The sequence below is a fragment of the Rhinichthys klamathensis genome, unplaced genomic scaffold (assembly GCF_029890125.1).
Source record: "Rhinichthys klamathensis goyatoka isolate OS25496 unplaced genomic scaffold, OSU_Roscu_1.1 h1tg000478l_1, whole genome shotgun sequence".
In the NCBI taxonomy this organism is placed as follows: domain Eukaryota; kingdom Metazoa; phylum Chordata; class Actinopteri; order Cypriniformes; family Leuciscidae; genus Rhinichthys; species Rhinichthys klamathensis.
The window spans coordinates 218076-230768 of NW_026606966.1; the positions used below are offsets into that span (position 1 = coordinate 218076).

The 12693-nt window shown below is 36.0% G+C and overlaps 1 protein-coding gene across 1 annotated transcript in view; it reads right to left on the bottom strand.

Annotated features, from left to right (window-relative positions):
- Window positions 1-10885, bottom strand: part of neurl1aa (neuralized E3 ubiquitin protein ligase 1Aa) — a 106906-nt gene extending 96021 nt beyond the window's left edge. The window contains exon 1 of the mRNA XM_056237128.1: window positions 10706-10885. Coding sequence (XP_056093103.1) covers window positions 10706-10787 — 82 coding nt within the window. The 5' untranslated portion in view covers window positions 10788-10885. The remainder of the gene's footprint in view (window positions 1-10705) is intronic.
- Between the last annotated feature and the right edge of the window lie 1808 nt (window positions 10886-12693).

Sequence of the window (12693 nt, forward strand, 5' to 3'; positions counted from 1 at the left end):
GATTGATTGATTGATTGATTGAATCATTCGTTCATTTCTTATTTCATTCACGTTTTAAAATTTCTACTTGTTGTGAGTAGGGGGAGGCTGCAGACCTGGAGCCGGTTATATACGCCCCAGGCAGTTTTACGCCCCTGTTGTTCCTGATGCGTCCAGTAGGGGGTCGGTAGATATCAATTCATTTCTATATATCAATGGATGGGTCTATAATTTTTTTCGAGAGACAAAAAGTTCTTGACGGTCAGGTTGATGTTCTGTCTGGCTCAAATTTAGCCAACCACGTGTAGGTTTATCTGCCCCTAGTCTTCTCTACTCTTTTTAATTTTCTTTTGTTGCCTGTCTTTAGCTTGCGTGAGATGGCCTCTTCTGGTAAGACCCTGTTTACTCCTTGCATTATTTAAAACATACTCCACATCATTTCTGGGGCAACATTATTGTAGATATTGGAAACCTTTTTTTACAGTCTATGGTGTTATCACACAAAAGACACATTTATAATAGGCATATGTGTATGTACATCTCTTTCTCTCTAAGTAAAGGGTTGAACTGCACACTCACTCAAATATTTTGATTATTTCCAACGTCATGATAAAACCCACATTAAAAACTTTTCCCATATGGTTTGAATGTAGATTCTGATTTGAGTTGTTTCTTATAAATGAGATGATCTAATTATCTAATTTATATCTTAACAACATACATTTTTCTTAAAATAGCTTACTGATCTGGACTAAAATGTAGGGTATGTGCACTTAATGTGGGTTTTATCATACTCTGTCTTTAACATGTTATCTTTAACTGTTTTCTTTAGCTACAATCTCTCTCTAAACTTGTATAAACTATAAACACCCATCTTTGTTTCAACTGCATTCCAAACCAATAGCTTGTCTAGTAAATAAACGACTTACAGAGACATAGATAGATGAACATGTTTTTAATGTCATTTTCAATTTTCTCTGCACAGTCCATCATCAGTGGCAAAAAGAAATCAAAGTGGCTTGACACTTTTTCCAAAAGTGTTCCACCAAAAAGTGCCTGTGCCGTTGTACTTTGAAGATCAGGAGCAAATTGATGCAATCTACACTCACCTTTTTAAAAAATTTTATCAGTGAGCAGGAGCACCTCGACAGGAGGATAGAAAAACAGTTAAAGAAGAGTGGCAAGCCATAGGAGTCATCTTAATTCATGGTGTTAATAAATATATATATATGTTTTATATTGTCACAATATTGTTTCTTTCTTCTAAATGGCCCTTGGAATTTTAGAAAATGTATAAATAGTGTTTGTCTTCATAAAATGCTATGTAGGACACTGTTTTGTAGCTGTTTAACGACCAATAGAGAGTAGTACAGCCGATATTTAATCGAGGATCCATTTGATTACACGGTACTGTATGTCTAATGGGCTAAATATGGTTAATATCTAAATGTAACTTTATATAAATTCACAACAAGATATTTCACTCAGTCTCCTGTATAACCTACGGTGAATATACTATTCTACAGTAGGTCATATATCATTACTTGTCATCTGATCCAATTATGTGTATTATGAATTTTTTAATTCACAAAAACAAATAGTCTTCTAAGCTAAGTGAAGAGAGTGAAGCCCAACTTAATATCTACAGATATTTTAATCCGTAGTGCAGATCTACAATGTAACATTTATATTTAAATGAACAAAAACCACAAAATTGGTAAAAGTCTATAGACGGGACTGTTATTAATATGTTAATAAGTTTTCAGCATCGATTTAATGATGTTATTTCGCAGTATATTCCCCTACTGGACGCATCAGGAACAACAGGGCCGTATTTACCGGCTCCAGGTCTGCAGCCTCCCCATATAGCTTTTTTTTGGGCAAATTATAATACTAGTACTTAATATAATATTAAATACTTCTTGTATTAAATACAAAATTATGATCTAGTCTTTCTCATTCTTAGTCAGTACTTTCTACCTTTAGTACATAGCTCCTATTTCTTCTACCAAAAGATAGCAGATTTGTTGCCGTCCATGAATTATGAAGAAAAATGTAAGAAAAACTGAAAGATGCAGCATCCACGCCAATAGCATATCTCCAAAATTACTTGGTGCACCTTTAAGTGCCATTCATCAAATACGGCCTTGAAAGAGAAATCACTGCGGGTCAGGCAGATCACAGCATTCCAGTCTCAGTTTCAAAACACTAATGCTAAACAACTGCTATGCAATCACTAAACAAACATCATTTCCTTAATGAGGAAATCTCGGAGAAGGTCAAACTAGGAGTGAGTTGAAATGTTTCTGCTTACAGTTGAGCAACCTGGATGAGGGCATTTTGGACGAAGTCAAATTCAGGTTAGCCATGTGTGTTGCAAGATTTCAGCTCATGAGCTTAGTGGAAATGTTAAATGTTCCCATCAACGGCCTTGGTCCGCACAATCAGGTCCGCTGATTAATAGTCCTGAGCTGCCAATAGATCTGGGGGCTGTTTTCTTTTGGATAAAAAACACCTTGTTCTTAGATGAGAACTTTATTCAAAAATACCTGCGGAGTTATTCTGTAACCAAACAACTCGGACCATGTACACAAAGAGAGAGCAATGGAACACTTAATATAGGTTCATCCATCAATAATGGTGCTTGCTAATGAAATGCTTTATGATCAGCATACTTAGCAAGAGTTGCACAGGTAAGTATCACTCACATTTTAGTTCTTTATGTATAATAAAATCTAAACTCTTATAATTTCTGTATAAAATGGGTTCTGTCAGGCACTTATAAAACCTTTGGGTTCTCATCCTGGTAATTTTATGAATTTAGATAATAAATTAGTTTTGTTTTATTCATTTTTAATTTAAATCTAACAGTTTGTATCACCAGAAAAAAGCTAATTCATTAAACATGAAAGTATTATGCAATCATTTAAGACATTTCTCCTTATCTAGAACCTTTTTGGCATTTAAAATTGATTCAAGAACCCTATTCTACATAGAACCCCCTTTTTTTCTTTTTCTCTTTCTTTCTTTCTTTCTTTCTTTCTTTCTTTCTTTCTTTCTTTCTTTCTTTCTTTCTTTCTTTCTTTCTTTCTTTCTGTCTTTCTTTCTTTCTTTCTTTCTTTCTTTCTTTCTTTCTTTCTTTCTTTCTTTCTTTCTTTCTTTCTTTCTTTCTTTCTTTCTTTCTTTCTTTCTTTAAGTCCATGCAATGAAAGTCAATGGGGTCCAATGTTGTTTGGAAAGTAATGCAGGTTTGAAACGATACAAGGGTGAGTAAACGAAGACAGAATAAAATTGTTTACACCGCAAACCCTAGCACTCAAAATATTGAATTGGTTTGAGTAAGGCAAACTTAAATTGTTTAATCAAATGAACTTTTAGGAGTATTCAGAACTTTCTTGTTCTTATGAGTTAAAAAAACAGGCACATTTTAAGTAATCTGAATTGTTTCATTGTTTTGAGTTTTATGAACTTGTTTCTTTTAATTTAAACAAACTTAAATTTAACTGAAACTGCGGGCTCGGATTTCTATTTCTAATTAAAAAGTATGAGTACAAAATAAAAGTCTGCAAGTTCTTCTTACACTGAATTGTGAATTACGCTGAACATACTGAATTTAGTAACTTAAAAATGTTGATGTAACTGATTACCTGAGTGTCCTAAGTCAGTGTTTCCCAACTTATTCGGGTTTACAGTGTTTCCATTTTGAGATACTCTGTATTAAACTATGCTTTCAGAGTTCAGATCAGTTAAATTGCCTTGCATGGGAGTTCATTTCACATAACAGGCAATTCTGTGCACCTTTTCAATGCTTAATAAACCACAAAAAGCCTTTGAGCTATTAACAACTCTCTGTGAGTCTGACCTTTTTAATTTGTCTGAGGCATATCAGGCAGCTGTCAGAAATGAGCCGTGAGACATTATTCATTCAGTTCACAGCAGACTAACTGTGATTCTCTCTCTCTCTCTCTCTCTCTCTCTCTCTCTCTCTCTCTCTCTCTCTCTCTCTCTCTCTCTCTCTCTCTCTCTCTCTCTCTCTCTCTCTCTCTCTCTCTCTCTCTCTCTCTCTCTCTCTCTCTCTCTCTCTCTCTCTCTCCATGTTAAATGGTGACTTCCAATGTACCGTAACTAAACTGTTGATCCCAAAGGGAAACCTCTGGCTTTGAATATCTTTACATTTTATAGTGTTGGTTTGTGTCTGAATGTGTATGCCCTCTATGCAAATGTGTGTGTGGGCTTGTACAGCATGTTGAAAATGCAATCTGTAAAATAATCTCCCTGATGGCCTCCTTCTGCCTTTCAAGCTTTGATTTGAATCACATGATGCATGAATGCAACATACAATGAGTGAGTTTTGCCAGCATGAGTGGAATTTGAGGTCAGATATAGAAACCAAGTCAACAAAATGTCATGTTGCCTGTCGCTGTTCACAGTAGCGGCTGACTAAAGACAGCTTTTTATCGTTTGACACTTTATCGCATTGTGCCTGGTTGAGAAGACTTTCTCATTTACAAATTGTATGGAATTAAAGAATTGTTATTGTAAAGAATTGTAAAGAATGTTATTTGCATTGCATTTTATGTTTTGCCCTCCACAATAAAACCAGAGCTTTGATCATAAAACGAAGCATTTAAATATCGTCTGACTAAGAGATTATTGGGAGATATTAAGTGACTACTGATATATAGTGCAAAATAGTTTATGCAAGTCTGCTATACTGTAATAAAGATTTCATTGATTTACAGTACAAGCAGAATTTCATCTTACTTTATGGCCATCAGCAACTGTACCAAATTGCACATTTTTGCTTAATCTGGGCCTTTGAATAAAATGAAGGAGTATGAGCTCCATATTCTCCTATATCATATATGAGCCAACAGCCTGATGTATCAAATATGATACTCTATAAAAGCACATATGCAAATTTATTGGATTATTATTATTATTTTTTTTGTCTAAAGGCTCAATAAATTATTCCATTTTCAAAGATTGGGTTTTTCAGACTATTATTTCATACTTCAGGCTTTACATGGTTAATCGTCTTTTTCTCTCTGGTTTACCCCTTACAACTTATATTTGTAACCTAATGTCATGTCTTACCGTTGTTTTTGTGTTAAGACTCTTATTTTGAAGTTTATTTCATTCCATTGTTCCTGGCTTTTCTTTTCCTAGTTCCTGTTTTCTTGGTTTCCTATGTCTAAGCGGGGCCGTTTACGCGACACAGTTTTAAACTTAAAACCGAAAACTTTTTATGTGTTTTGGCACGAAAACTAAAAACGAAAACTTTTGAAAACGAGTTTCAAAACGCAAGTTTTTGAAAACAATACCATTAACTTCTCTTTGCAAACTACAAAGAACTTGAATTTGTGAAAACGGTGATGTAATGTCCATGCATATAGAGTGGTGCAGGTATGACACCACTTTAAAGGCCAAAACGTGCGCGAGTTAGCATTTTAGCACTTCCGGTTCCATCGTCTCGAAGTCAATGGTTTTTTGAATGGGGTTTCAGTTAAATGGCTGAAATAAGGTCCGTGGTGAACACAAGCTTAAGGACACTTTCACGTTTTATTCTACGACATAAAATACATCAATATTACCCCACTCGTGATTTTTTGAAGCTGTTACGTGTCTTGAAAAAGGCGGTTGCTAACAAGAGGCTAAATGGGACTACAGAGGCTGTCGTGGAGATTAAACGTCATCACGCTGAACAGGGAAACTCAGTCCGGTTTTACAGCATTGTTATGGTTATAATTGTGCTCTTATAAACTATCTAACTCAAACGTTCTGGAAAAATGTTTTAGATAAAAACTGAAAGAGTTGTGGGAAGCTTAGTGATGGTGACGTTGAAGTCGTGGGACCGTGGTGTAGTTCATTTATAGCCTACCTTTAGCTTTTTACTTCTGGCATCTGCATTTAGGCTTCAAAATGTATAAAAAGTGCGTTTATGTGTGATGATTATCTTGATGGACAAAACATGTAAGTATTATAAACTTTTGTTGATCATAGAGCTTGTTTTTAGCGATAATCCAAAAGCCTATGGGAAAATCCTATTGGGTTTTTGTCGAGGGAACCAGTGTGACGCTAACTGCCGGTTGGCTTATACCTGCATCACTCTATTACTTGTTCAGGCGTGTAGTGTTTCTTTACAAAGTAACATCACCAACTACTGGCCTGGCATGAATAATACAGCATAATATTTTTGCGTATTACCGTTTCAAGTCGACTTTAATCACATTTTGGGTAACCTAAAAAATACTAAGAGTGGTATGTTAGTATAGGCTATGCCCTCCCTCCCACATCTGAGTCTAAATAAGCATGTAATCATGAATTGACAAAAACATATACACTCACCTAAAGGATTATTAGGAACACCATACTAATACTGTGTTTGACCCCCTTTCGCTTCAGAACTGCCTTAATTCTACGTGGCATTGATTCAACAAGGTGCTGAAAGCATTCTTTAGAAATGTTGGCCCATATTGATAGGATAGCATCTTGCAGTTGATTTGTGGGATGCACATCCAGGGCACGAAGCTCCCGTTCCACCACATCCCAAAGATGCTCTGTTGGGTTGAGATCTGGTGACGGTGGGGGCCATTTTAGTACAGTGAACTCATTGTCATGTTCAAGAAACCAATTTGAAATGATTCGAGCTTTGTGACATGGTGGAAGTAGCCATCAGAGGATGGGTACATGGTGGCCATAAAGGGATGGACATGGTCAGAAACAATGCTCAGGTAGGCCGTGGCATTTAAACGATACCCAATTGGCACTAAGGGGCCTAAAGTGTGCCAAGAAAACATCCCCCACACCATTACACCACCACCACCAGCCTGCACAGTGGTAACAAGGCATGATGGATCCATGTTCTCGTTCTGTTTACGCCAAATTCTGACTCTGAATGTCTCAACAGAAATCGAAACTCATCAGACCAGGCAATTTTTTTTTTGTCAAGGGATTTCAAGGGATTTTTTTTTGCGTGAAAATCCCAGTAAACTGAGCAGATTGTGAAATACTCAGACCAGACCGTCTGGCACCAACAACCATGCCACGCTCAAAATTGCTTAAATCACCTTTCTTTCCCATTCTGACATTCAGTTTGGAGTTCAGGAGATTGTCTTGACCAGGACCACACCCCTAAATGCATTGAAGCAACTGCCATGTGATTGGTTGATTAGATAATTGCATTAATGAGAAATTGAACAGGTGTTCATAATAATCCTTTAGGTGAGTGTACATCCATGTATGACATGAGCATAGATGCAGACATTGACACACACACACACACACGCACACACACACACACACACACACACACACACACACACACACACACACACACACACACACACACACACACACACACACACACACACACACACACACACACACACACACACACACACACACACACACACAAACCTCCCCTTCTCCTTCAACGCTCCTCTTCTCTGGACTGTGCTCCTGTTTTCACATCCCCTCCCTTCATAAAATCATGAATCATCTCACATCTCGCTCTTATATACTTCATTTTCAGAAACACATTTAGACCAAATTACATAAAAATCATACTAAGCGCAACATGTTGTGGTGAGTCATTTGGCCAGGAATATAGTTTCTCAGTCTTGATGCCACTGATGTCAGTGGAGCCAATTGGTATAGAAATGAAACATTTGCTCCTTATCATTTGGACACAAACTGGCTTGAAGTGTTACATTTCTCCTTTAGAGAAAAAGAAATTGGTTATTTAAGTTGAACCGGTGACAGCATGAGTGGAATAAGAAGGAGGCGGGGATGTTTCCGTGCCATTACAGGACAAAATTAAACATCGCAGGTTTCATCTCACTGTTCAAAGTAACAATTAGTTCCAGCCTATAATCTTGTATGCTACATTTCTGGTGCAAAACAAGTGGCACAAAGACACAAATACGGTATATGAACCTAACCTTCCTCCTGTTATCTTATAACACTGAGGGATAATCGCCATGGTAACGGTTTACATGCTATGCCCAGTTGTCAAGGAGATCTCGTCTGACAGGATAATGGGTTCCACTGTCCCTTCTGCCTCATCACAAGATGAATGCATCACACGCATGCAGACACTAAATCAGGAAATCTGTCGGCAAATGACCTCGCTATTTACTTTTGCAGTTTAATAATGCGTGTTTCCTGATAAACACCTATGGATGGTTTCCTGGAGGAAAAAGCGTTTTGATTCACCTATGGTGTAATCTCTGCACTAATAATATCTCTGGAAAAAAATCATTTTCTTTATGCTTTGCTGTTATGATTGAGAGAGAGAGAGAGAGAGAGAGAGAGAGAGAGAGAGAGAGAAAACGGCTTGTGCTCTCATGCTCGTTTTATATCAATTACAAATCATTAAATTTACAATTCGTTTGTATCACCCTTTGATTGTTGTTGCTGGCCCTTCGGTGCAATCTGTAAATGCACCGGAGTGCCTTGTCAATGCCGCAGATAATTAAAGCCCCCTTCAGCATGTCTTTATTTGAATATAATGACTTTTTTTGCTAATGAGGGGCGCAATTATATCCGCACTGGCATAATCTTCATAATTATCTGTTATGCATGAATCAGAAGACCTTTGAAACAGAACAGAATCTCCAAAATTACCTCCATCGCTGCAAACGTCCTACGCAGTTGGAGAGGAGTTCAAGGGCTGGCAAAGTGTTGGCTTACATAAAATAATGTTTCTGAAGGACATTCAGTCAGAGAAAGTGAGAGCATTAAACTTTTCAGCTGGTGAACTGGGCCTGGTTGAACTTTCGGCACAGACAGAGAAAATGGGCCGTCCTAATAACTCGGACTCTTGAATTGGTCGCATAATTTATACCTTGGATCACACACTGTACTGTACAGTGATGATCATACACACAGTACAGCAGTACAGTATGTATTTACATAAGTAAAAGCTGAGTAATGTTAATGAACATGATGTCCTTAGTGTTTAATTATTTTGCAGAGCTGCTCATAATTGTGCATCGTTATTATTATGACTGTAATAATTAATCATAGTATTGTGTACCACGATGAGTGAACCCTGTACAGTTTCGCCCATTAGAATTGCTGATGAATGCAGCACAAGTGCAGTGTAAAAATAATTGTTTCAACTTTAGAAAGTAAGTATTCGCTGCCGCCTTACAATTTTAAGTTTAGTCAACTCAAATATCCAAGTTGTCACTTTTTCAATTTCACATTTCAATTTGACTAAACTTAAAATTTTCTTAGACAAGGTTCTTACACACTGTGTTTTTTGTTGTTGTTTTAACTTAAAAAAGTAAGTTTTTGTTCTGCCTTAAAATTTCAAGTTTAGTCAACTTGAAATATGAAAGTGAAAAAGTGACAACTTGGATATATGAGTTGACTAAACTTAAAATTTTGAGGCAAAGCAAACACTTTTTTAGGTAAAAACATTTTTTTTTTTTTACCGTGAACCTTTGGGCTATCCGAGCGCTGTCTTTCAGCACCTACATGAATTCATTTAGAATTCATGAACAGTTGCATGAGAAACATCATAATCAACACAATTCACAGACAAATAAATAAATAAATAAATAAATAAATAAATGGTTTATGGTGCAGAATGTTTAACTTTTAGAAAAAGAAAAGAAGATGTCTTCTCTCCTGAAATTCAGGTTGTTTGTCTAAATCTCTTTAACCTGGAATACACAACACTTTATCTCATTTCTATAATTCACATGCGTTAAAGGATTGTTAGGCTGTCTAAATTTGGAACAGTTGCTACCCAGCTAACAAATTCATGTTCTAAAAACATTTTGGGAATAGTGATTTGCAATGTTTCTAAAACATTAATATCCAGGTTTCTTGTCGTGATTAGAAAGCTGTTTAAAAGGTTTTGATAAATTACGTTCGGGAGGAACACACTCAAATGATGAGAGGAGGGCTACATACACACTATGTTCCTCGACAATTTTTCTGCACCCCTCCTTTCCTTTCCTGTCCCAGACAGGGATACAGGGGGAGAACTCTGGTTTCTGAACAAATTCCGGGCTCGGACAGCATGCCAAATACGCATACTCTTTTACGCTATCTCATTATTTGGTAACACTTCAGTTTGGGCTCCAATTCTCATTAACTAGTTACTCATTAGCATGCATATTACTAAGATATTGACTGTTTATTATAATGCACATATTAATATTCTACATCCCTTGATCCTACCCAAACTTAACAACTAACTATTGATAAGCAGGAGTTTATTGAGGCAAAATCATTGTAATAGTTAGTTATTAGTGAGAATTGGACCCTAAGCTAAAGTGTGACCCATTCGGTAAACGTTTATTTATAATATTCCAAGAAGGTTAACATTAACATTCATCATGTACAAATAACATCACAAGGATGTTCTAAAAAATGATGTCCTCAGAACGTATCAAATATTAATAATGTTATAAGAACATTCTATAAATGTTATTTAAAATACATACCTACAAAACATTAGTAAAAAGTTTGGGAACGTTCCCTGCATGTAATCTGACTGGCTATCTTGGACAACCTAAGGTGGTCAAGATGTTTTTTGGAACATGGTAACTGGTCAACTTTAGCTAATAACTGACTTGGAGCAGCTATAGCTACTAGTTTAAGTTATTTTCCAGCAAGGGACAATATAGAATAGAATAGAATAGAATAGAATAGAATAGAATAGAATAGAATAGAATAGAATAGAATAGAATAGAATAGAAATGCTAACCTTTGTGTGAGTTTGGAAGTCTTTGAAACCTGTTCGACTGTCCCCTGTGCAGTGCTCTGATTCCGGACACGCTGTTGCCCATGACTGCTGATCTCCAGATGTTGCACTTCGAGCGTCAGGCTCTAATAACTCACCCTTATCGTCCTTCTCTTTGGCTTGTTGTTGCTATTATGTCCGTGACAAGTCGGGTGTGATTCGAATCACACCCGTACAGATCCACAAGTACAGATCCACAAGTTTTTCTCTGCTCGATGAACTGTCATTGAAAAGCACATCAGCTGCCCAAACGCGTCCAAGCTGCAGGTGGAAAGACGCGCGTTTGCGCTTCGGGAAAACGCACGACAAGTCACACAGGAAGGTTTGCAATGAACGAAACGGGAATAAATTGGATATTTTATGTAGGTCAGCTCAAAACCGATTTGATTTGCTAACTTTTCTTCCCTCAGATATTTGTTTTGTCATCCTGCTTTGGTGAGTTATTCTCCATCGGGGATTTAACGCGCATCTGTCGCCTCTGCTTCTACTTTAGATTAGATCAAATACACAGCCTCCACCATCAGGATAATGCGTCCTAATTATATAGCCTAATCCACTCACCTATAGGCTACAATTTGGCTACTATACTGGATGTTTGCTTATAAAAGAAGCCAGCCAATCAAAACTTCTGTAGGCTATATGAACAGTATTTGCTGCAAGATCAGACTTTAATAGCTCAGGTGTTGACGCATGGAGTCATGACAATGTGTCACTTATTGTTATTGGCGTCAGTGACTCAACATTATACCTCAAGAATATTCGAACAAAACAAGGGAGATCCAGAATAGGGAACAGCCAAAACATATCGTAACAGTTACATATTTCATAGTGTTCTTATATTTTAATCTATTGTTTTCAAGTATTGCTGGATTTCAACATGGAATAAAAAAAAGAAAGAAAGAAAAGAAACAAATTATTTATTATTCAGTACATTTGGACTTTATCTATTATTCATAAAATATACTTTTTTTTTTGCATGAATTATAGTTTGGAAATATTGGAATATATGCAAAAATGTTTTTTTTATTAATAATAATTAATACAAAATAAAAATACAAATAATAATTCTATTTTATTTGGTAATATTTCGAATTTATATAATATAATTGACTATTTTAAATGACAAATTGTCTTCAATATAAGGACATAAACTGGACTAGACACAAGTGACTCAACTGATCTCTAGGAACTTACACACCTTTCATTGTGTCATCTGACGTAATTCAGCAGGGCTATGGACATGTGAAGAGCAATCGTAAAATGATTAACATAACTTTGCCATCTTATGTAATCGGCATGTTCTTTACATGTGCAGATTTGTGATGATTCATACAGAAATGATTTGTTTCAGGTAGGATTGATAGGATCTGGCCCTGCATGTGTACATAGTTGTATACACTGTATAAACACTGTTATAGGCTATTTAGGGTGAAGTCGGATAGTTTTTGTTTGTGATGCAGCACTGATAAAGTTTTTTCTCTCAGTCTCAACCTTTTTTGTAAACCCTCCTAAATATAAATATAACAGAAATAAACGTAAATAAACAGCATTGAATATATAAAAGATACATACAGAATATAAAAAGTATAAAACATTTTTACTTCAATTTAAAGGTAGACATAGGTCTATGATCCTTTTAAAGAAATAATAATAATAATATTAATTTTGGGATGCATTTGAGTACACTTACACAGGTTTAACTTAAAAAGTAAGTTACCTGGTTGCCTTATATTTGTTCATTGAAATCATTTTTTTTCAGTTAATACAATGAAGGAGATTCAGAAACTCAAAACATTATGTTATCTGAACCACATTAATTATCAAAGTTGATTTGACAAAAAAAAATGTTGTGATAACAAATATTTTTACAGCGTATAGCTATGGTTTGTTACTGGTCTACGTACCAGTCCTAACCAGCTTTGTCAATATAACCACAAATGTCTAGAAAAGTG